A 23,039-nucleotide genomic window follows, 5' to 3' on the forward strand; every position below is an offset into this window, starting at 1 on the left:
GTACTGACACTGTACTGACACTGTACTGACACTGTACTGACTTGACGGCGAGGCGCTAATTATACCACATCTACTGTCCTACTGCCACTGTACTGCCACTGTACTGCCACTGTACTGACTTGACGGCGAGGCGCTAATACTTACCATCTCCTGCGTCGCACCCGATCAGTCGTCTCTGCTGAACCACGGCCTGCACGCCTCGTACACCCTGCGCAAGGCGGCATCGAACCCCACCATCCTCTGAAACCCCTCTTCACTCAGCCGCTCCACAAAGTACAGCCCCGAAACCAGGATAAAGTCCGCGTACGACGCCGTCTCTCCGAGGAAGAAAGGCCCGTCGTGCTTCTTCAGCAGCTCGGCAACCTCCTTCACCGCCTGTTCCGTCTTCTTCCAGCTCGCTTCCGCACTACCCAGCGCCTCCTCGTGCACCTCCGCGAGCGGCTTGCCCAACGCTGCCTCGCGCGTCCTGTAAAAGTACGCCTGCGACCTCGCCGGCAACAGGGCGGGAACAGCAGGCAGCAGCTGCATGAACACCGGTCCCAAGATGGAAGCCATCTGGTCGCGGACCTTGATCGTCACTGGGTCGTCCAAGTGGAGAGACGGCGTGGGGTAGCGCTTCTCCACTTCATGTGCGATGAGCCATGAATCCATCTGGCAGCTGCCGTCTTCGTACTGTATTGCCGGGATCGAGTAGTCGGTGAAGTACCCCGGGGCGTCTCTAGGGTTGGGACGCAGTCCTCTGTTCAACTCTGTGAGCGTCTCACGTGCCCTGGATCCCTCGGTACGCACAGTGACTTCATCTTGGGCTCGACGTCGGGGAACTCGACCCATTCCGTCCTGTAGTCGATGCCCTTGAAGTTTAGGGCCAGGCGCGCTGTCTCCGTTAGCTTCCGCCCGCGCGCGTATACACACCCTTCCAGGGGTTGAGCGACCAAGCGGTGCCCTGCTTGGAGGGGAGGTCGTAGAGGATCGTCTGAGCAGACATTGTGGTCCTGTGGTAGTCACAGCGGGTCGACTGAGAGGAACTGAGCAACGTTGAGTGTAAAAGTGAAGTGCCGTAGAATCTCAGTCAGCTACCATGTCACGCCCTGTGACGTCTGCCTAACATCCCACATTTTCCATCCGTTACTGCGAGGGCGGTGAGGTCAAGGGTCCACCCAATACGGAGACATGTGTAGACTACGCCCAAGCGCCCAAGTCGCGTGGCTCACCTCGCACATCCCGCTGTCTGATGCCTGAGCCGAGTGGTAAGAGTGAACACGCGTAGCAGAATGCCAATGGGGGACCCTAGATCACCGAAAACGCAGAAAGTGGTGAATTGAGCACGACGCCATGCAACGCATCTATCGAACAAGTGATGCTACGGGCAGGCTACGTGGGGTCACTCTGCCCCACATGTCCAGACGATTTCCCTCATCTTCTCTGTCAGGACGACAATCTGACTGACCATTGTGACCCTTTGACCAGATTTGCTTTTTGCCCAAGTCTGTGCGCCATGGCCTGACGGATGCATCTCGGGACGCGCAGCATTGGGCTTCCACCAGATGCGACGCAACCCAGCTCGTATCTGGGTAACACGCACTTCAGTACACATGTCTCTTTGCTGCTGCTCGCGACAGAGACGGGGCGGGGCTAGCATCCATCCTGGAATTCGCGTTCGGCAGGAGGTTTTTGAAGCCACTTGAGACCAAAGCTGCGGATCTTGGCTTGTGGGTGTTCTGTTGCACGTCTGCCCACTTGTTTGCTAGCCTTGTCAGCCTGACCCTCGTGGCCCGTATCTTGTGTGTCGAGCACTCGCAAACGTTGACCATTGTGAGTATAGAAAGTCCACGCAGCGGACATGAAAGTCGTCGAATGATTTGTGAGCCAGCGGCCAAATCCATCGCTCGGCTTCTGTGCCAGCCCAACGGCAGCTTCGACATTGCAGTAGCTCTACTTGGTAGCCCCCGAACATTGATACCTGCCTCTGGCAGTGGTCGCTGAGTATCAGTAGCGGGCAGATCTGGACAGCGTTTGCAAGCTGTCTGACGCCTGCTGTTAAACTGCAAGACGTCGTCGAGCACAAAAGCTCCTCGCCGAAGTCTATCCTGGCTGTTGTTGATGTTTGCCGGTGAAGAGCGTGGTGACGGCAGGTGTCCGTTGACGTGCCCCACTTCCCAAACCTCGACTCACCAACCCTACGTTCCACTGATCTTTCTCTCATCGCAATACTCAGCTGAAGCGCGATCAGTCAGGCAGTTGTCGTCGTTCAGCGCCACGTGCGACGGGCCGAATAATGCCGCTCGGCTGGAGGCGTCTACGCCTACGGCGCTGTTCAGTGTTCAGCTCGATTTCAGCCCCCAATATGTCCCTCTTGATCTAGCCACTGCCAGCTAGACAACGATACTTCAACTGCAAGCCTGACCGACGTAAGCGAATAGTATTCTCCTGTGGCTTGCACAGTAGGCTGAATCCATTGGAATAGCAACATTTCGTGGAACTGTTGAAGATGGGTCCCCTTGTGCAGCTGGCAGCTGAAGGTTCGCGGGACTTGCTCACAATGTAGACCGAACACATGACTCTCCAACTCTTTCTCGCTCTACCAGCGCATATCTTGAATCGCATCGCTTCACCAGGGAGCTTGAGTTGCACCTGCTCTTCAAGTTCTGGACATATTTCAACCAATCTGTTCTGCGCAGCCACTCGATTCGGCCCCCAGGATCCCGGCCACTCCAAGTAAGCACCTGCAAATAGTGTACAGAGACGGCAGAGGTATAAAATAAAGAGATACGGCGCAGCATCGAAACTGTTTCTTCCGATATACTTCACGCCCAGGTCGAACTGCGCCGCTGATCATACGCCCCCCTCGGATCGGATTCTTTCGTCACCGATGCCTTCATCCTTCGGGGTCTAAACTAAGAATCAACACGCCCTTGATCGACTGCGCCGCAAGTTCGACACTCTACCTTTCCACGAGGCCTTCATCATGGTCCGTTATGAGCGCAGTGCGGGCATGAACGCCCTCATGGACCAGGGACCAGGCCTTCTGTCTCCGCGCTCTGCATCCGAATCGCAACCCAGCCCATCACCGACCAGACCTGGCTCGCCACGCGATGACGAAGCCGAGACTTACAATGCTGGCGATATCGCGATGGAGAACATCTATGCTTCGCCTCTATCATCCCCTGACGACTTCACCCGTGGCGACAAGAGGGGGTCATACATGTCACTCAACGAACCTCTCGGCAAGCACGCCGCGGACAATATATCGCTACTGAGTCACCGTAGTCGCCATCCTCACACGAAGAGGTTCGATCATAATCAAGCGCGGAAATACCTGTTCAAAGTCGGTGGCCTGAAGCTTCTCACAACAATCTTGTTCAGCGCGTTGATCTGTGTCACTCTGAAATCTTGGGAAGGGTTCCACGAAACTATCGTGCTGTCCAAGATGGAGATCAAGATCTTCAATGCTCTCATGATTGGACTGTCATTATGCTTAGGTCTGAACCTCCTCGCTAGTCTGCAGAACTACGCAGGAATCCTTCGCTGGTCTTTGCTGAGCCGGCGATACGTCTCTCTGGAGACATTCGATCTAATGCTTGGTCTCGAAAGACTGAGCAACGTTTTCAAGCTCATGGTCATTTCCCTTCCTCTTGTGCGACGTCACAAGTACTTGCGCAAATTCAGGTGGCTGAAGGACGCACGACAAGACGACACCAAGTGGACATGGGTCGTGTGTCTAGTCTGGCTTGGCATCAATGTTGGATCGCAGGTCCTTGTCGCTGTCTCGAGTCTGTTCTATCCCATGGATCCATCCATGATACCGCTTCTTACGCATGGCAATGTCACAGTGGCCAACCTGGCTCACTGGCATCCCACACCGGAGGCCGAAGAAGACGGCCAATCCCTTAACCGCCAAGAGGCGTGGTTGTACGGCATGGAAGCCATCGCCTATCCGCAATTTGCACCGGATGATATACAGCAAGATCTTTCGATCCTTCCGGGCCCGCCTCTTTACCAGCTTGCCAACGGAAGCTACGAGTACCGTTTCTTCAATCGCAATCCCGTCCACCAGTACTCCCACTACCTCCTCAGCAGCCGCAGCATTATTACCTCCGCCACATGCGATCAGCTAGAAGTCAGAGATTCGGAGGAAGGCGAGTTCTACATTGACGGAAGGCACCCTAATACTGATGACTGGACCACTTTCGTCATTCCCCAGTACGCAGGCGGAGCGTTTACTTGGATCGCCGATGTGCGGACAGAATTCTGCGGTCCACGCTGCACAAACTTTACAGTGTTGCAGCCACTGCTGAACACGACCAACAGTAACGTCACGAAAACGTCACTCTTTCTTTGCAACAGTACTGTCGAAGAAATGACCATGGGACACAACAAGCACGACATAACGAACTTGTCGCGAGCTGACTACGAGTTCATTTGTGGCAGCGACGACTGGGCAAAGATAGCCTCCGGATCGCTGGGCTGGACGGGCATATACGAGGAAGGCTGGGACAAGACGCAATTCCGAACCTACACGCAAGGCTCGAAATGGTCCCCAAATCGCAACATGGACGTAGCAGGAGTCCAGGACATACTGATGCGGTTCACCATCGGTGCAATTGCTGCGTTCGATGACCACGGTCCCCGTTACAACGTCATGAATCAGAATGTGCTGCCAATACCGGGCCAACAGCTCAATGTCGACTGGTCATACCTCTTAAGCATCCTCGGAGGTATCTGCGGCATCCAACTCATCGCGTTGTGTTGCCTGCTCATCTTCGCCAACCGTACGATTGTCCGAGACGAGAGCTACTTCAGCGTAGCGATGCTATTGAGTCCAGTCATCGGGCGTCTTGGTAGTGAAGGCGGCATGAACATGAGCGGCGAAGAGATCAAGCATCACCCCAAGCTTCAGTTCAAGAAGATCCAGTACAGTTACCACGAAGGCAAGAATGGTAATCCAAACCAAGTGGATATTCTATGGGAAGGACGGGATAGTAGAGAGAGCAGAAAGAGCTGGGCGGCGGGTGTCTACAACTGATGGATGACATGTCAATGTTGGGGGTTGGTATATATACGTATACATGGTTCTGTACATGACTTATACATGCTTCGTCCTTCGCTCTACGCAAAATGTGATCCGCCTCTAGTCGCTTGCATCCTCCTTGTGCTGCATGAGACTGGATGCAACACGAATTCTTTCAACGGCTAACTTCCAGCTGTCTTCCTCTTCATCGTACTCTTCTGCCCATCATCATCGTGCCCTTCTCTTTCCACTCAACTATATTACACGCACTGCATGCCTCAATACTCTCATGGATCGAAGGGAGTTTGCGCTTTAGGATCTCATCTCAAGGACCCTTGAACTTGCAACCTACTCCCAGATACCAAACCATCTCTTGACCCTCCGTCTCCTCACACCATCTTCGCCAACGTAGTACCTGGGATCTTCAACGTACTCCTCGCCCTTCTCCTCAGCCATCCTCTGCCGCTCCAGCCGGTACTGCTTCCTCTTCTCGATATCCTCGGCCTTCTTCAGCCTCTGCTGCGAGTACACCTGGCTCGTGTGGGCCATGTGCATCTTGTAGACCTCAATGAAGCGCTTCGAGCTCTGGATGGGGTGGCGCAGGAACTCGCGGCGGTCGGGCAGCAGCTCGGCGTAGATGGTCTTGGACATGAAGTCCATGTACCAAGCTGCTATAGCGAGGGAGACAAGGATGCCCTGGGTCACGATTAGCCTCTTTGCTGCGGCCACTACCCACCACTATCCTGTCTCATCTCAATTCCATGCAAATAGCCATGGACATGGTGTGAGGGAGGAACGCACCATCGTGATCCACAAATGAATAACCCGATTATTCAAAAACCAATGACTGAACGTGCCCTGCGGACTCATCATATTCGGATACTTCTTCGTCGCCATCCTCTTGCGGTCGTCCTCGCTCAGCTTCGGCCCGTACACCTTGCCCAGCCCCGGATCAGACCGCCTGATCGTCTTGCCGTGCGACGGCGGCCGGTACGCATCCGGCTGCGGCATGACCTTGTGCTTTGTGCTCGCGGCGGCCGCGCGGCGGCGCTCGAATTCCGCCGACAGCTGGCGTGGGGAGGATACATGGCGCACGGCGATTGTGGGCAGCAGCGATTGCGGGAGGCGCGACGGGCGCCGCAGGGGCTGTCTCGGCAGCAGGAACCGCGGTATCGAGTGCAGCGAGGCCATGTGGGCGTTTGGGGGTTGCGACACCGGGGTGTGCGAATTGGAGGGTGCGGAGGTCCGATGCAGAGGGAAGTTGAGGAGGGTCGGAAAAGTTTGGCCGATCCGGAGCCTGCGTCGACGCGATGGAGACGACCACGAACGTGAAGATCGAGCATTAGCTCGTGATTCGTGCACGCAACAATCGGTTGTGGTGTGGGTCTCTCGAGTTTTTTATTTTGATATCTACGGGAGTGCTGGATGTGAAGTCTCGACCTCTTCGTCCTTTCCTTGTCACTCATCTCTTACACGCCCTGGACGCAGACTTGGATTTAGAACAAGAGGCGTGTGGTGAAAACTTCAGGAATCGTTTCAGCACCAACACGAAACTAGATCAAAGATGCCACCAAAGGCAAGGGCACCAAGCTTTGGATCACAGGATTACTGGGACCAACGCTTCACTAAGAACACGGCTCCTTTCGACTGGCTCTCGGCGCCAGATGCTCTGGATCCATTGATCAGCGAAGCACTCGAGTCTTTAGACAAGGTTGAACCTCAAATCCTGCACATAGGCTGTGGATCTTCACTGTTATCGCAACATCTGAAGGTCCACGTTCAGAATGCTCAACAGGTGCACAACATCGATTACTCCAAGGTGGTCATAGACGCGGAGAGAAAGCGCGAATTAGACTCAGCGAGCCGGAGCATAGACGCATGCACCAGATGGGATGCCGTAGACCTCCTAGATTATGTCTCGCTCCTCAGAATCTGCGATACTAGTACTTATTCTATCATTGTCGACAAGTCAACTTCAGACGCCATCTCGTGCGCTGACGACGTCGTGTGCCGTCTACCGTACGCCGTCACCACCCAAGAATGTACGACTTCGGCTACAGTGATAGATGTCGAGCTGAAGGAGCTGCCGGTACACCCATTGTATCTTATGGCCGTCCATTTGGCTCTTGTAGCGAAGCCTGGCGCGAAATGGATTGCTCTGTCGTACAATGCTGAGAGGTACCCGTTTCTTAAAGGTAAAGCGGCAGAAACGGAAGACGACGGTACACCTTACACTGGCATTCCGGATCCTAGACTTATGTGGACTGTAGTGGGCAAGCATCAGATTGAAGCGAAAGAGCGGGAAGCCGGTGGCAGAGTAACGCAAAGACCAAAGTTGTACCACTGGGTGTACGTTTTGCAACGGACCTCGACCCCCCTTTTTTACATGTCATAAAAGATCAAACGAAAGCTAAGCCAGCTTTCCTGGAACAAAAGGCATTCCACCACTCAATCCACCATCCACAGCCCACGCCTGTGCGTTCACGTAGCTGCTCTCATCACTCGCCAGAAATAACACCGCCCTCGCAATCTCGTCCGGCTGCCCGCCCCTCCTCAAAGGATTCAGCTGCCCAATCTTCTTCTCGCTCCCCCGCGATCTCGCCGCATCATAGGTGATCTTGGTCATGCCCGTCTCGATCAGCCCCGGACAGACGGCGTTGCACCTGATGCCGCTGCCAACAAGCTGATACGCACACGTCTGCATCAGACTGATCACCGCGGCCTTACTAGCCGAGTAATCCGTCGGCCCCGCATTACTCTTCAATCCAGCCACGCTCGCAGTCCCAATGATGCTGCCCCCCGGATACGGTTTCTCCGCGCTCGTCTTGCGCATGGCCAGACTGCCATACTTGGCTGCAAGAAACACCGACAGCGCATTGGTCCGCATGACCTTCATGAACCCTTCGGAATCCTCCTCCCAGAACACCTTGCCGCTGCTGATCCCCGCATTCGCGAAGAACACATCTAGACGCCCGTACGTGTCCAGCGCATGGGCGACAACGGCTTTCACGGCCTGCTCGTCCGCGGCGTCAAATTGGCGTACGTGCACCTCGGTCCTCGGGTACAGCGAGGCCAGCTCGCGCTTGTGTAGGTCGAGGTTCGACGGATCGAAGTCGCAGAGGTAAAGAGCGCGGGCGCCGTGGCGCGCGAACTGGTGGGCGCTGGCGCGGCCGATGCCGATGAGGGAATTGGCGCCCGTAACGATGATGACCTTGCCTTTTACGCGCCTGCAAGGTATTAGTGCTTGGATTGGTCAGGTGTGCACGAGAGACGTGCTCATTTCCCAGGTCGCCGGCTATGCTGCGGACGCCTGGCTTTCCTTCAAAAGTTGGCGGTTCGGGGAGAGGCTCGGACAGCTCTTTACTGAACGCTGCTGGTTGGACTTTCGGCATTGCTGTAGGCATCGTGGACGAGATATTACAGTCGGACTCTAAAAGTTCAGTGGGCGTGCGAATGTGAAATTATGAATTGTTGCTGAAGACTGGCGGCTGTCCATTGCGAAGTTTGCGGAGGCCATCCATCGAAAGCTGGGGTAAGATGCCTCGAGCCTCGGCTCAGCTCATTGTGGTGGGGCCAACCGCCACAGCACCATTGGTCAAGGAATCTTTCACTCCACGCACTTCCACGAGGTGCCGCAATCAACAGATTCGCTCTCCTACTCCATTCGGAAAGTTGGAAGCCTTTACTTCGTTGCCTGCTGCAATCAACGGCCGCAGCGAAGTTGCCGCTTATAGAAACGCCGGTCTTCACCCTTACCCCTGAATGTGGGGTAGGGTGAAGAGGGCACGTGCACGATCCGGAAGTCTGCTGCGGTATTAACGTCCGACCGGCGATGCGAAGACGGTCCGACGATGATTGGGTTGAAATTTCCATTGGCAGCAGGAGCTACACCTGTTATATGGCTTATATCCTGGCTCCTTTTCTGCTTCCCTGGAAAATAGGTGGCCCTCGATTATCCGACTCAGCAACGTGACCCTGACAACTTCGGCGGGCTTCCATATGCTGAGATGATCTCGAACTACGACCCCGAGTCTTGTACGGCCTGAGGTGCGGCGGGGCCCCGAGGCGGGCTGTGCGAAGCAAGGGCTGTGGATCCGATCCGCCTGCAACCGTCCGCCGAAATGCTCCCTTTAGATCATCAGGGCCATCAAAGACCGCATGGTGACGCACTCACTTTTACGTGGCAGACTTGTGACGTGCGAGTCTAGGATACGTTTTGCGAGGAAGAGTGTCCTTTGTCTACCGGTATAGTTTTCATATGGACATTCTTCACAGTAGTTGGAAAAGAAATTGGGACGGAAACTGGCATGGTATGAAACATTTCCATGCTGCAGAGGAAGTGAAAAGACATCGGCCTCAGTAAATCGGCTGACTGATGAATTACTTTGCATTCGTATTTGCTGGGCTGAAGTTGTAGCAATCTGTCCTTGATCCAAACCCTTGCCAAAAAATATCGTACAGACCATCACATAAACATGTACGAATCCGAAGTTACGTGGATATCATCGCACCAAAACAACCTTGCGATGCGCTAACTTTTCCTTCCCAATCTTATTATCCATATACAATCCAAACGCCAGTGGTGATAATCTATGCAACAACGTCCAGCCCGTTCATTGTGCTGAGCCAGTCGACGTCGCCTATATCTGTAGTAAAGCTTGAAGAGCCGTGCTCCAGAGCTGTATCGTCAAAAGTAAAGGTTTCGCCTACAGCATCGAGGTTCAGCAGGGAATCGAAATCGCCATCGTCGAACTCGTTGTTCAGCGGCAGGCTGGAGAATAACGCTTCGTTGTCTTGGTGGTGGTTGATGTTCGGAAAAGGAGTTGGTGGGAGATCCATCATGCTCCACTTATTGAAAGCGTCCATCGAGTCGTGGTTGTGGATTGAAAGGTCCTCGGGGGCGGGGGCGAGAGCAGGGGGTGTATCTTCTGAGATTGTTATCGACGTGATTTTATGGTCGTGATGTCCGTGGTCAGAATCTGGCGGCGTGGAGGCAAGGAATGTCTCGAGGCGACGGGCAACTTCTTCGTCAGTGACGTTCGGTTGTTGACCAGGGAGCTTCTCAAGCGTCGCCATATTCGTCGTGCCGGTATCGGGAGGGGGAGTGAGGGTCGAGCGTTGCTGCTGCTGGAACGCGGTGGTCGTGTTGGCCATGTCGAGACGGCGACCAGCGTCAACAAGGTCTTCAACGGAGGTGACAGGATTAGCTTTAGGCATTGGCGATGTCTGCGTAGAGGTTGGCGCAACGTGAATACCAGCCTTGCGTATCGCAGCCTCAAGAAACGCAACAGAGTAGTCGGCTGCAGCGTAGAGGTCACGAAGTTTGCCCATGACTGCCATGCACTGGCAGAAGCCACGGAGTGAGCTACGGCGCGTCTCTTCCTCTGGTGCCTTGATGTCGAGAAGGTGGATGATGATGGCGGGAAGGAGCACTGTGACACCAGTAGTGGGTAAGTATTTGACGAGTCCGCCGGTGTCTAGTCGTTGGGCGATCGATGTGATGGCTGAAGCGGCGCGGCGAACGTTGCGTCTGGAAGCATCGAGGATATCCGACTCTACATCAATCCTGGAAGGTGCACTGGCAGGGCCACCATGCGAATTTGGAAGGACCTGAGGTCGATGCAAGGCCGACAGCGTAGTGAAGAAAACCATGTGCAGTAGCGAGCGCGCAAGATCGATGGCTGCCTCACCCGATGCTTTGTCTGTGTACTTCGCCTCCTCGGGTAGTTCGTTCACCCATTTTTGAAGCTCTTCATCGCAAGTCTTGACTTCGCTTGTTGCAGGATCAAGTTTCTTGGGAAGCAACATCATGGTCGTCCGGTCGTTCTGAAGACCATGATTGTTGTTCAGAACGCAGTACTGCTTCGACAATACATGCGAGATGCAGAGACAGAGTCTTGCCTTCTCAATACACATGATGGCCAATTGACGTTGGACATCGACATCTCTAGCGACCTTGCAGTCAGCCGGTATGCATGTGATTGAGTCAGGAATTGGTGCAATCTCGAAGTCGTCCATCGTCAGCATGGGTACGTCGAAGTCCTCGGACTTTATGCGGGTGGGTCTCCTCATGCCGAGGGCAATGAGACGATCACGCATGTAAGTCGACCACCAGATTCTCTTCCACAGCTTGACGCGCTTGCTGTCTAGGTTCGTGTTGTCTGGGTTGCGGTGGAGACCGATCGTGTGCGCTACGGACGTAGCCACGCCCATCCAGTGCCATGTGTCTTTCTGGTCATCAGGAGTTTCGTAATAGTACGTCAGAAGTAGTAGGGCCTGGACCAGTGACACACGGTCTGACTCGTAGTCAAAGTCGTACAAGATCTGTCGTAATGATTAGCCATCTACTTGTTGAGTAGAGGTCAAAGCTCTGCAACAGTTTCATTTGTTGATAGATGGGCCGAATGTGAAGGAGTTTCGGAGGTCCGGGGATCTCGGTGACCCGCTCGGCCGAACTGTTGAGCCTCTCGGACTTGCCAAGGAGTACGATGGACTTACTCTAGTCTTCTGGAAGAAGTCCTTGCGGGCCTCTTTCCGAGTAGCGTAGCCTGCGGCTCGGAGGTGCGACATGTCGACGAACGCCGATCCGGCAAACATGACTGCTTGGAACAAAATCAAGCTGACTTTTCCGTTGCTTCCGTCTGATCGGTCAATTACGCTCAAGAAGTCGTGTAGATCCAGAAGCGGCATGTACGGGTGAACAAACTCGACATACACGCGTAACATCTCGCTGCGAAGTGTACCTTTAGGTACGGTTAATGCGCCCTTTTTCTCGAGATACGAGATCTCCTCAGGTCCAATCTTCGCAGGTAGCGGCTTGATAAAACGAGGCAGCTGCCCGGAAGGAAGCCTCTGGCCAAAATTGCTGAGGAATGTCTTCTCGCCGTCATTCGAAAAAGGTGTGAATGGGAAGGTTGGCAGTCCATTGATCTGTGAGGTCACTGACATGCGGCGATGGACGTCTGGGATGTTGGGAACAGAGAAATTTCGATGCCCATGGCTCTGATCTGTCCACCTGTCAGCATTCGCATAGCGCCTACTGTCGTCGCTACTAACAAATCGAGTGGGGAACGTGCTCGTTGATACGGCTCTCTGCATCTTGCGATCCCCGCGATGAAGCAGGGTTGACTGATTGTACGTTGTCGAGAGTATCGCGCGAGGCAAGCTTTCGCGTTACATTTGTGGTTGTAGTCGTCGTCTCTGTCTGTGGTTCGTCGTCCTTATTCCACTTCCTACAAAATTTAGCACCTGACACAACCGCGGCTGAGATCGAGATTATGGTGTGTGGGCTAAAAGCCAAGATGAGCGTGATGGGCTGGATTGGCACCCGCAAGTGGCTAGTTCAGCAGGAGCGAACACCAATCCAACTCGCGAACGACGACAAAACCAAATGCGATGCGAGACATTCCATTCGTGAAGTGTAGGGTTATGTTACTGGGAGGGGTTGTCGGATGCTGCACGGGGTGACTGACTTCTTACGCCTGCTCTCAGAGACGATACAATCGACTTCGTCCAATCGGCAGTTCGTGCAGGGCGCGCCATGTTCTGTGACGTTGCACCGAACTTTTCGAGCTCGACAACATTGACATGCTTTCGATGCTCTTCGTTTTACAGAACGCCCGATTGTGATTCCGTCGAGGCCAGCTGTGGTTGCCTTTCGCTTTGGTGGCTGGGACTCCATGTGGTCGGACGGGGAACCAGAGTAGTCGGACATGGCTGCACTCGATTGTCGGTGACAGGCAATAATCAACACAGTGAATGTTGGAGGATTGGATTTCACGACTATTCGCGCGCGAGGGGTCTGGGGAAGGGCTACGATTATGTACTCCAAATTCCACAAAAGTGGATTCCATGCTTGGACTAGTCGTGTGCTCAGGGCGCGCAGACAAGCCGCGATTCATCGCAGTGCCCTTGACCCTTCATGACGCCGCGTCCGTCCCCACCGGGGATCGTTAGTGAGCAACCCCAGTCCCCAGATGCGGATGGCCGGCGCATCCTTGGCGCTTGACGAGCACCGGTGCTTCTCGGATGGCCTCGGGACAAAGCACAGACGCGCTCTGAATCGTCGGCGACTGCCAGATTAGAACACATGTGAAAGATGCCGCGGTTCTATATTTTGTCGATGCCGGCCCTTCCTGCCCTGTAGCTTCCTCACAACACTTTGTTTCAACTGGCGAAAGCGAGTCGGGTGGGATTTGGAGAAGCCCACGATATTGATCCTCGCATGGCGAGTTGAGATTGGTTTGATCATAGAGTCTGGAGCTGATCTTCGCCCACGAAAGTGCGGAAATGGAATCCCTGCTGTAACATGATTGGTCTCGAATGTGCGGAATGCCAACGGACAGACTAGACGTCTCTGGACCAAACAGCCGACCTCAAAGCCGGTCTTCCACACACGTGAGGCACCAACTGAAAATTGCGGCTTTATGTGCTCAGCGCGCCTCAGTGCTCGATCGGAGGGGTCCACTCCTCCGACGCACTGCGCCCCGGACATTAGTGTTTGGCGGTGGATGCCGTTGCGGCTCGCCATTCAGCGAAAGTGCGCATGACAACAACTGACCGCTTTTTGGTGGCAGGTCATAGTTTCAGTCGTGTTGAAAGACTGGGTGCCCCATACGAGGCTCAGCATCGGCGGTATTGGACATAGTATCATGGAGCCTGGGCAGTCGGACTCGATACCAGAACCTAGGACTGGATGTGCTAAACGTCAAGTCTCCCAGATGAACCATGCGGGGATGGTCAGGGGCGCTTTCACACGGTACACCCCACATGGACGTTGGCCTAGTTTGGGCTAGGTCGGTCTTCGCTCGGAAATGTTCTCGCCGTTATTTCACCTAAACTGGAAGCAGACACTAACACACCTTGAAAAGTCAAAGCTAAGCGCATCATACACGGTCGATCGATCAGCCGCCAGCGGTACTGTACTGCAAGCAGTCTGCATATCCTCACCGAATTTGGACGGACAGGCTGTGCACAGCAGTTTGTTGAGTGCAGTGGAGCTGACAATAAGGCCGATCCTTAGTGACAGACAGCTACAACCCTCGGAGTCGCACTCTCCGACTCAATGTCCACCGATGAGACTAGTCTGTGATTTGCAGTCGGAGGCGGTCCGCAGAGCACCTCTAGTCTGTCCCTCCACGTTGTGGCTTTGCAAGATGGCACCGGCGCGTTGGAACTTGACGACTCGGCCGTTGCGACACATCATCTTGATTCTGATTCTGACATTTCAGTGTCCTTTCTCCAGCCCACTAGGAGTATACGCGACTCGATACGAGCTATGCAGCTTTGTTTTTCTTACAGATCTTACAGCCAATGTTCGTGTAAGGTCGCGTCCGTTCACCCACTTGGAGTGAGGAAACGGTCTCGGAGCAACGGAAAAGCCCTGCTTGACAGTACACTCTGAGACACCGTATACGCGGCGTCCAACCAAACTATGACCGAGACTTCATTCAAAACATCTCCTGCAGGCAGAAAGTGTTTCCTAGACTTCAAAGCGAGGGCACCTGATGTTTCAAACATTCGGATCTTGAATGCCTATTAGGGCAACTTCGTCCGACCTTCTCTCTTCACGCGATTATGCACACGCTGCACCGTGCGAACACTCCGCTTGCGAAAGGACTTAAGAAAGTGCACGAGCAGCCACACAACCGAGCCTCAATGTGCGACTCTACGCTAGAACCACAGAGTTGTGGAGCCTGATGCTGTTGGGAACACTGTCCGGATACATTTCCGCCGGAAACGCAACGCTCATCTGACTCCGGTCATCATAGGGCTTAACATCATATCTCGCAGGGAAAATTAATATCCTGGAGATAATTGTATTACTGGGAAGGAGCGGCGAAAAGATCTACAACTTTGCTAACTGCGAACAACACGCGAACGCGCCTTTGACACGATCAGAAGGGCATTTCCCGCTTGCAGTTTACACTTTTCATCGATCTGCGCCTCAAGGTATGCCAAAGCCATTGTGGCTCACTGAGGCATCTACTTGCTCAGTAACTTTGGCGTCTCCGTCAGACTCTGGACGTTCACTTTCCTTGCTCTTTGGCACCAACTTTCGGAATTGGTACCAAAGATCTTTCAGTGCTAAGAAAGGACTCGTCCAATTGTCACTTTCCACCAGGGAGGTCCAGCCATCATCATGATCATACCAGCCTCTCGTACACCTTCTGTAATGGCGCCACTAGCGTACTATTCCGCGACTTTGTTGACCAACACGTCAAACTTCATCCGTTCCCTGACGCGATTCTTCGCGCCGCAATTCAGTCGAAGATGAGCTGGCAACTCGTCAGACTGCAAATGACGACAAGATTTCGACTTACCAAGTATGATCTCTCTTAGATTGACTGCTAGCTCAACCTCTTCAGGCGAAATCATTTCCATGATCGATTGCTAGGTGTAGTCCAAGGATTCACGCGCTGGGAAGGCTACCTCTTGGTATATCGTATCCACAATTGTGTGTATTTGTCACAAGTGGTTTGTTGTCAGGCAAAATAGGTGAGTCTGGTCACCTAGTTGCTTCTGCTATAATTTATTCACAATGGTGTCACCAACGCAATCCACTTGTTCTCACGCCAGAGTACATCATATCGGAACATGACTTACGTACCCCCATCCTTGAATCTGGATATCGTGAAGCGGAGATTAGCGCACATGTCCTTCAGCGTCTCAACTGTGTTCATATGTTGGTCACTCTCCATCAAGGGCCCACTCGTCTTTGTAAGTAGGCCAGGCCTGTTTTTCCATCCTGTACGAAAGTTCGAGCTAAGAAGGACGAGCTGCGGGTTTCGACACCCACAATAAACACCTCCCAACTGGCCAAACACTCCCGTTCGTCAGGCTAGGCAGATTTTGAACATTGCCTGGAGAACTGCCAGCGGTGGTGAGTCCGCATGTTCCTTTGACGCACCAATGACAGGCTCCAATATGCTCGGCACGGATATGGTCTGCTCAGCAGTAGGGTCTTCTGCCTATATCGTCATTATCGCGTTTTCATATTGTTACAGCAGCGACACATGGAGCGCGCACCGTCAGTGCTGGGACCAACCTACGAGAGCAAAATACAAAGCTGATGCCCAACTCCTTAGTCCTCGAATGCCAAGATCATCTTTGTATCTTCCCAGCACAAAGCGAGCTTCTACTCCTCGATCCTCGCCTTCCTGAGCAGCTCCTCCAACTCCGCCTCATAGTCCCTCTCCCTGGCCTCAAACAGCTCCCTCAAGCTCTCCAACGACCCAAGCGTAGCCTTCCCCACTTGTCCCCCTTCCTATCACAATGCAGTAATTATCACAGCCGCCACCAGCTGAGGGCGTAGCAGATGGTGGATGCGCAAGAGCTCGCGCGATATACGAAGACCCTCCAGCCGGCTTGAAGTGCTGGATATAAAATTTGCCGCTCGCACAGTGGCGATGCCAGGACGGGTGTGTGGAGTGCTTGCATGCCATATGCAGGACGTAGGCGCGGAAAGTCTCATTGGCTTGGACGTGGAAGAAGGGGAGGCTCGATATAGGGGCATAGGATTAAATGTCATGGTGTAGACAGTGACTGGTTGATTGTGCGGGTATTGATAAGTATTAGTACGTGGAAAGGGGCACAGAATGAGAGTAATTGAGGGTCGTACCAAATTCATGGTGACAGGCTGCATAGCGAACGATGCAGAATGAAAGTGGGAATGGGGTTAGTGAAAGCGTTTCCCGCATGCGGTGAAGGCATCGGGTTTGCTCATGGAGTCGAACGTACACAGAAGAAAAAGAATTAAGAGGTTGAAAGCTGATCATATCGCCTCTTTTCAAGAAGAAAGAGACCAAGTAAGTTCATTGTAGTCTTGATGCGTTTCTCACACCGTAAAAATGCCTACTCTTCCAAGCTTTGCATGGGGGGAACCACCAAATTGACAGTATTAATCAGATCTCCAATGCATTCTGTCTAACCTCCACTAGGACGAACTTGTAAGCCGCGCCTCTCCTTCTCGATATCAGTCTCCTTGGTGGAAGGCTCCTTGTTGGCCATGTTCTTGATTCGGAGGTCTTCAGCTTTCTGGATGCGACCTCCGAAGATGGGATCAATGTAGCGAGGCTTTGTAGGTGTTGAATTGCCGCTCATTTTGTGTGACTGTAGATTTGTATTGGATTCGGGGTATACGTTGTGGTGATTGTGAGATGTTGTTATCTGATTTCCCAGGAAGCACTCATATGTAAATGACTGAAGCATTGTGGTGAAAACATGCAGGGCGGGTGATTTGTAGGCCATAATGACATCCACTGATCAAGGGACAGTGTTTGCTGCCCAGAAGCATCGATAGTTCGACGTTAGATTTGGTCGCTTGCTGTCGAACTTGCACATCACGCTCACCGCTCAAGACTAAGGATTATAAGAGCATGTCTGGATATACTAGATTGGTCCAAAAGTCGAAATGCCGCGACGCCTGGCTATGCTGATGTTCAAAGATGGTATGGATAGTACATTTTGTTTCTGACAAGATGATAAAGACGTGGGAGTGCCTACTCGTCATCTTCATCATCATCGACGACTCTTCTCCGTTTTATGCGGTTGCTGGGAACAACTTCTTCGTCTTCATCCTCGTTGTTGTCACCGCTCCTCCTCTTAGGGCTGGCCATGATACCCTCATCTGGATCGTCGTCATCCTCGACAATTTCTGGCTCCTCGTCACTGGCGGCAATGAAGTCGTCCTCTTCGTCATAATCGTCCTCGCGGTTTCTGCCAGCGCCGCGGCCGTAGTCCTCGTCGTCGCTCCAGTCTCGTCGTAGACCAGATTTTGGCTTTGGCTTTCTCGCACGCGGTGCGCCATCGTCGTCTTCCAGATCACCGATGCTGAGACCTGCTGTGCGTACACTGCGCCCTCCTACTCCACGGTTCGCACGCTCGGCTTGTCGCTCAGCGTGCTTCTCCCTTGCCCTTTGCTGTCGCTGCCTCTCTTTGAATGTGGCCTCCTCTCGTTGTCTGATAAGATCGGGATCTTCGTCGACATTGACAAAGGAGATGGCCTGATCAGCCTCGTCGCGGCCACGACTGGCTGCAGCTGCCAGGTCATTCTGCAATTTCTCGAGAGCCGCATCTTTCATGTTCACAGCAGGAACGACATTGAGGGCAGTTGTGAACTTGTTGGTCACGCGCATGATCTGAGCCTCCTCGTAGGGGGCAACAAGATATGTGTAGCTTTCCTTATCGCCCTTGGCGCTTCTCTTTGAAGAAGTAGGAGTGGGTATCCTAGGATTAACCTGCGGTGGAGCGAGTGTATTCGCGTCGATATCGAATTGTGTGGTTGGATCGTTGGCGAACTGTAGGGTGAATGATCCGTCAGACCATCGCAAGATGCGCGCATTGGACTGCAGCTCGGCGTGGTTCGAAGGGGATCGTCGCCATCGAATCGTGGACATAGCAGTGTCGTATGCGGAAAAGTGCTCAGACGCAGCGAACTTTGAGTGGTGGTCTGTAATCGGCGCCTGGAATGTCTTGTGGTTGAAAGCGTTTGGCTCGAGTGCCAGGAAGCGCGGGACCTTCAGAAGGTACAGCTCGCCGTCGCTGGGTTCTGGAATGGCATGTCGTGCGATATCTGTCTCCATGAAAGACAGTGTCTGCTGCTCTTGTTCGTACTCGACAAGTGCTGGCGCCCGATCGGCGCGTCCCTCATCGTCGCCGGAGTCGAGCTCTTCATCGTCTAGCTGTCGCTGCTCCCTTTGAACCTGTTAGACCGCAGCACTTCCTCATGCAATCACCTGACTTACACTGCTGGTTCTTCCTCTACATCTCCGCCATCGCCGAACAGATCATCCTCGTCGTCAAGACCGTTCTCCTCGACTGTATCGCGCGGCGTTCCTCCGTTTTCGCTCTCTATGGGCGCGGTCGCACGGCCAACTTCATCATCTGAGATACCTTTCACAGCATCACTACCAGCGTCCGACATAGCTGCGATTCGTGGAGCGCCTTGATGCGCAAGTTGTGGCGACTTTGGTGAGGTAAGGCTGTCTCCGCGGTTGTGAAAGTGCAGCGCGTCGAAGTACAATAAGAGTCGCGCTTGCCCAAAGTGTTCATTAGCGTGTTGGCCCCTTCTCGAATGCGGGCCCCAAAAGCTGGCCGCTCGAGACAACGATACGTGTATCACCAAACTCAACGCCCCTCGGTCTTCTGCATAACGCACTTGTTTGTCCGTCAGCCCGCTACAGACAACCCCTCACGCCATAGACTCGCAGCACACCCCTCTGCAGCTGAATATGTCGTCCTTTTTCTCCAGCGTGTAAGTCTTGGCGCTGCTCTCTCGGCCACATCCCCCATAGTTGGGCCTCGTATACGTATCTGATACAGGCATCCGATTGTCTGTGTTTCGCACTCACCGTTATTCCCGCATGTTCCTCTCCTAATCTTGTCTGCTACTTCATATCAAATACGTCCGGTCTCGGAATGGTGTGGTCCCTTTCTAACATACACCCACCAGACGCCAAGGGCTAGCTGGTCGATCCAACAAGGGCAATCAGCAACAGCAACCAGGCAAAAGCGGCACACCTCCACCAACTGGACAGTATTCCCAATCACCTACATCGCAACAGGCTTCTCAACCACCTATGCCGCACTCTCCAGCAATGTCGGCCTCTATGTCGTTCGATGCTGGTGCGGAAAGTCCCGCCCAGTCTGGCAACCGCAGACCGCCTTTCTTCTTCCGTGAGGAGTACTCCAATTTGATCGTTAAGGGCAACTTCATGACCCTGGCCGCAAAGCCAAAGCTTGTCGAAGAGGGTGAATGGCTCGCACATCAAGGTGTGTGCTAAATTCGTTGACTTCCAAGTGCACTCAGCTGATCATGTGACCAGTTGTCGAACAATACCGACTGCTTGAACAGATGATCGAAGTCATCAAGGTCATCGATGATCGAACAGGCAAGCCAATCTGCAATCCAGATGTCTGCCCAACCATGTCAGCTAGCGGGTAAGCTGTCCGAACATTATTGCCTCTTATCACTTTCTAACATATAGGCGTAGACACACATACACCTGGCTTGACAACAACAAGAAACCCATCAAGATCCCCGCCATCCAATACATCAACCTGGTACAAAAATGGATCGTCGGCAAAATCAACGACCCCTCCATCTTTCCCACAGACACCACCCCTTTGAACCTGAGCCCTTCAACCTACACCTCCGGCTCTGCGACCCCGGGGAATTCGACACCCCAGGCTCTTCCCCCATCCTCTCTCAACGCGCCACTCTCGCAGCTTGCGGGACGCGAATGGCTGGGCAAGTCGTCCGGGTTCCCCGAGACGTTCGAATCAGACATCAAGAGCATTTACCGGCAGATGATGCGTTGCTACGCCCACATCTACCACGGGCACTGGCTGGAGCCGTTCTGGAACGTAAACGTGTACAAGGAGTTGAACACGTGCTTCATCCACTTCATCAACGTGGGGCGCCTGTATGGGCTGATTGGCGATAAGGAAATCGAGCCCATGCAGCCGCTGATTGAGCTGTGGACAGAGAAGGGGCTGCTTCCTGCGGCGGCCAAGGCGGAGCAGGGCCCGCCTAGGAGCTCGGGTGGCCAGAGCGCTGTGCCTGCTGCCGCCTAGGCTGTGATCGGGAGATGGGGTGAGAGATCGGTTGTTTGATATGGCGGGCTCGCGGTCTGTGACCGCGTGGCATCGTGTTGCGTATTCACGATGATGTTGAGAATGTTGAGTATTTGCTTGCGTTCTGGAATCATACAAGCATGCATAGCATAGAACAAAGATGAAACATGAACTCATTAGCACTAATGCTTTCATCTATCTGGTGAATGTCTCTGCTTGCTGCGCGGCCGTGGCACGGCTTCTCGAAGTCATTACGTTATTCTGCCCATTGTCAGGTGCCCTTTGTCAGACCGAGACCCTAAAATTAGTGCGGGGATGTTCTGGATCATGTTGAATTGATGTCGTCAGCCTACAAAAGGCGTTACACGCAGCTGAGCACGACTGTGAGGAGCGTACTTCTATAGCAAATGGAGGCTCAAATTGGATAGTAACACGTAAAGTAATCAGAGAGACTGTTTCCGTATGACACCACCAACGATCCGTGAGACGCAAATCAGATCCGTATTGCACCGCATTGCATTTCACACAAACTCCAATGGTGAAAAGGAAATATGTCCGCTCCACCACCAATTCGTTAAATATCGATGCACGCATTCCTGGAGAAGGCTATGACCGAGACCGGCCTCGGCCACGGCCACGGAGAGAGGTACTAATTGTGGTATGTCTGGGCTGGCAGACGTTGACATTGTCGCGTCGCTACGTACGGGTGCAGAGAACTTAGTTGTGACCGGCCTTACGGAGAGAGTTGGACAACCACTCAAGGCCCTCGTACAGACCGTCACCGGATGTAGCGCAGGTCGACTGGATGTACTGTGGGGATTGTTAGCACATGGTCGACGTACGAGTCTTCGAATTAACATACCCAGGCGCGTTGTCGGAGGCTGTGGAGACCGAGCTTGTCGGTGATTTCAGCAGCGTTCATGGCGTTCTAGATTTTAATGTCAGCCGAGGTGTCGCCAGCAATCCTGCGTAGGAGCATGTGCTCACGGGCAAATCCTGCTTGTTGGCGAAGACAAGGAGGAGGGCATCCCTCAGCTCGTCCTCATTCAACATCCTCTGGAGCTCCTCACGGGCCTCAACAACACGGTCGCGATCGTTGCTGTCGACGACGAAGATGATACCCTGAGTGTTCTGGAAGTAATGCCTCCAGAGAGGACGGATCTTGTCCTGGCCTCCGACATCCCACACGGTGAAGGAGATGTTCTTGTACTCGACTGTCTCGACGTTGAAACCTGGGCGACAGTCAGCGCATTGTCTTTGGTCGCGCTAAGGTGGGTAGCAACGCACCAATGGTGGGGATGGTGGTGACGATTTCACCGAGCTTGAGCTTGTAGAGGATTGTGGTCTTTCCGGCAGCGTCGAGACCGACCATCAGAATGCGCATCTCCTTCTTTCCCCATAGCTTATCGAAAAGCTTCGAGAATGTGAGACCCATGTTGGCGGCGGGTGCGGTGTGTGTAGAAAGTGTAGAGGCGGTGAAAAGACTCTCGAACCTATAGCGCTCGACAGTCAGACTCGAGTATCAATATGTAGTCGGTGGGCATTAGGGACGGCAAGGAGGGCTTGACGAGGGTGCGCTGTCGGCGCAGGACAGTATTGAGCGCCTGATGCGGGCGGCAGCGTTGTGCACGCCTGAAATCGCCGAGGTGTGCTGGGCATGTATACAGAGACCGGGACGGCGCGGGGCGACAGCGATTGACTTACGGACGATGTTCAAGAGAGCCGTGCGTGTTGGTGATGGTGTGGGTGGGTTGACGACGCAGTCTAATTGATGCACAGGAAAGGGCTGGGTTGATGAGACGTGTGGACTTGCTTGGGAGAGTCCGTGCGGCGCCACTGACACGTGACAAAGTGGCACAACTGCTTATCAGAGTCGATGGGAGTGTTGGCGGTGAGACGGCCAGGATCAAAATTGTTCTCTGTGCATGAGTTCCTCTTTATGAACGTCTGCCATAATATTGACACGTTGTAGTTCCCCTCGACGCGGAAGCTGGAGCTCACACAGCCTAGAGGCAACCATCTGTTTCGGCGATCAACCCCAGTATCCACTTCTCATTGCGTGTTGAATGGCTCCACATTTGTTCGCGCCATTGTGAGCCAAGACGCACTGGTGAAGGCACGAAGACATCCTTTTCCTCCATATGCACAAAGGAGACAAGCATAGCGAGATGCTGCCTCGATTTCCAGACTGATCTCATTGTTGCGGTGCGTCAGTCAGCGACCTCGATGACGTCTTTGCCAGGCAACAGCTTCTCACAAGTAAGATGCAGCAGTGAGACGAAGTACGCAGTTCACAAACCCATGGTTGTGTAAAACTGGCCTCTTCCACCCGTCTCACTTCCTTTCTTCGTCCAAGTATGTTACAAATACATCACTCCAATCAGGCCCAATTGGCCCACGAATGCGCCGGACGCCGTGTACCTTATGATCCATCTAGTCCAGAGACATCCGCACG

The 23,039-nt window shown here is 53.5% G+C and overlaps 8 protein-coding genes across 8 annotated transcripts; 3 read left to right on the top strand and 5 right to left on the bottom strand.

The window, feature by feature from the left end:
• Positions 1-2,965: 2,965 nt before the first annotated feature.
• Positions 2,966-5,023, top strand: M421DRAFT_99513 (uncharacterized protein; the record flags this gene model as incomplete). Its single annotated transcript, XM_033598764.1, has 2 exons — positions 2,966-3,195; positions 3,259-5,023. The coding sequence occupies 2 exons, from the start codon at positions 2,966-2,968 to the stop codon at positions 5,021-5,023; spliced, it is 1,995 nt and encodes a 664-aa protein (XP_033451202.1).
• A 333-nt stretch (positions 5,024-5,356) lies between these two features.
• On the bottom strand, positions 5,357-6,199 carry M421DRAFT_57815 (uncharacterized protein; the record flags this gene model as incomplete). The annotated part of the gene is made up of 2 exons (XM_033595536.1): positions 5,357-5,704; positions 5,810-6,199. 2 exons carry the CDS (start codon positions 6,197-6,199, stop codon positions 5,357-5,359), a joined length of 738 nt encoding a protein of 245 aa, XP_033451203.1.
• A 373-nt stretch (positions 6,200-6,572) lies between these two features.
• M421DRAFT_57372 (uncharacterized protein) lies at positions 6,573-7,403 on the top strand (the record flags this gene model as incomplete). Its single annotated transcript, XM_033595493.1, has 1 exon — positions 6,573-7,403. The coding sequence occupies one exon, from the start codon at positions 6,573-6,575 to the stop codon at positions 7,401-7,403; it is 831 nt and encodes a 276-aa protein (XP_033451204.1).
• Positions 7,284-8,482, bottom strand: M421DRAFT_418438 (NAD(P)-binding protein). Its single transcript, XM_033591785.1, has 2 exons — positions 8,285-8,482; positions 7,284-8,235 (listed from the first exon to the last, which is right to left on the bottom strand). The coding sequence occupies exons 1-2, from the start codon at positions 8,410-8,412 to the stop codon at positions 7,419-7,421; spliced, it is 945 nt and encodes a 314-aa protein (XP_033451205.1). The 5' UTR covers positions 8,413-8,482; the 3' UTR covers positions 7,284-7,418.
• An 873-nt stretch (positions 8,483-9,355) lies between these two features.
• Positions 9,356-12,432, bottom strand: M421DRAFT_418440 (uncharacterized protein). Its single transcript, XM_033591786.1, has 3 exons — positions 12,065-12,432; positions 11,507-12,015; positions 9,356-11,332 (listed from the first exon to the last, which is right to left on the bottom strand). The coding sequence occupies exons 2-3, from the start codon at positions 11,954-11,956 to the stop codon at positions 9,599-9,601; spliced, it is 2,184 nt and encodes a 727-aa protein (XP_033451206.1). The 5' UTR covers positions 11,957-12,015; positions 12,065-12,432; the 3' UTR covers positions 9,356-9,598.
• Positions 12,433-17,222: 4,790 nt separating this feature from the next.
• M421DRAFT_418442 (uncharacterized protein) lies at positions 17,223-19,001 on the bottom strand. The gene is made up of 2 exons (XM_033591787.1): positions 18,754-19,001; positions 17,223-18,703 (listed from the first exon to the last, which is right to left on the bottom strand). The coding sequence occupies exons 1-2, from the start codon at positions 18,930-18,932 to the stop codon at positions 17,509-17,511; spliced, it is 1,374 nt and encodes a 457-aa protein (XP_033451207.1). The 5' UTR covers positions 18,933-19,001; the 3' UTR covers positions 17,223-17,508.
• A 194-nt stretch (positions 19,002-19,195) lies between these two features.
• Positions 19,196-20,767, top strand: M421DRAFT_418444 (Mob1/phocein). Its single transcript, XM_033591788.1, has 3 exons — positions 19,196-19,780; positions 19,834-19,948; positions 20,002-20,767. Exons 1-3 carry the CDS (start codon positions 19,606-19,608, stop codon positions 20,582-20,584), a joined length of 873 nt encoding a protein of 290 aa, XP_033451208.1. The 5' UTR covers positions 19,196-19,605; the 3' UTR covers positions 20,585-20,767.
• Positions 20,768-21,301: 534 nt separating this feature from the next.
• Positions 21,302-22,019, bottom strand: M421DRAFT_99520 (ARF/SAR superfamily; the record flags this gene model as incomplete). The annotated part of the gene is made up of 4 exons (XM_033598766.1): positions 21,302-21,394; positions 21,447-21,512; positions 21,572-21,816; positions 21,872-22,019. 4 exons carry the CDS (start codon positions 22,017-22,019, stop codon positions 21,302-21,304), a joined length of 552 nt encoding a protein of 183 aa, XP_033451209.1.
• Between the last annotated feature and the right edge of the window lie 1,020 nt (positions 22,020-23,039).

This window comes from Didymella exigua, assembly GCF_010094145.1.
Source record: "Didymella exigua CBS 183.55 unplaced genomic scaffold M421scaffold_7, whole genome shotgun sequence".
In the NCBI taxonomy this organism is placed as follows: domain Eukaryota; kingdom Fungi; phylum Ascomycota; class Dothideomycetes; order Pleosporales; family Didymellaceae; genus Didymella; species Didymella exigua.

What these genes read in the sequence shown, in the direction of transcription:
- M421DRAFT_418438 (XM_033591785.1), bottom strand. Translation starts at nt 8,412, where the DNA reads ATGCCTACAGCAATGCCGAAAGTCCAACCAGCAGCGTTCAGTAAAGAG. An exon ending in GCCGGCGACCTGGGAAATGA is followed by an intron (nt 8,236 to 8,284) that starts GCACGTCTCTCG and finishes AATACCTTGCAG; the next exon opens with GCGCGTAAAAGGCAAGGTCA.
- M421DRAFT_418440 (XM_033591786.1), bottom strand. Translation starts at nt 11,956, where the DNA reads ATGTCAGTGACCTCACAGATCAATGGACTGCCAACCTTCCCATTCACA. An exon ending in ACTTCTTCCAGAAGACTAGA is followed by an intron (nt 11,333 to 11,506) that starts GTAAGTCCATCG and finishes TCATTACGACAG; the next exon opens with ATCTTGTACGACTTTGACTA.
- M421DRAFT_418442 (XM_033591787.1), bottom strand. Translation starts at nt 18,932, where the DNA reads ATGTCGGACGCTGGTAGTGATGCTGTGAAAGGTATCTCAGATGATGAA. An exon ending in GTAGAGGAAGAACCAGCAGT is followed by an intron (nt 18,704 to 18,753) that starts GTAAGTCAGGTG and finishes ACAGGTTCAAAG; the next exon opens with GGAGCAGCGACAGCTAGACG.
- M421DRAFT_418444 (XM_033591788.1), top strand. Translation starts at nt 19,606, where the DNA reads ATGTCGGCCTCTATGTCGTTCGATGCTGGTGCGGAAAGTCCCGCCCAG. An exon ending in TGAATGGCTCGCACATCAAG is followed by an intron (nt 19,781 to 19,833) that starts GTGTGTGCTAAA and finishes TCATGTGACCAG; the next exon opens with TTGTCGAACAATACCGACTG. An exon ending in CCAACCATGTCAGCTAGCGG is followed by an intron (nt 19,949 to 20,001) that starts GTAAGCTGTCCG and finishes ATATAGGCGTAG; the next exon opens with ACACACATACACCTGGCTTG.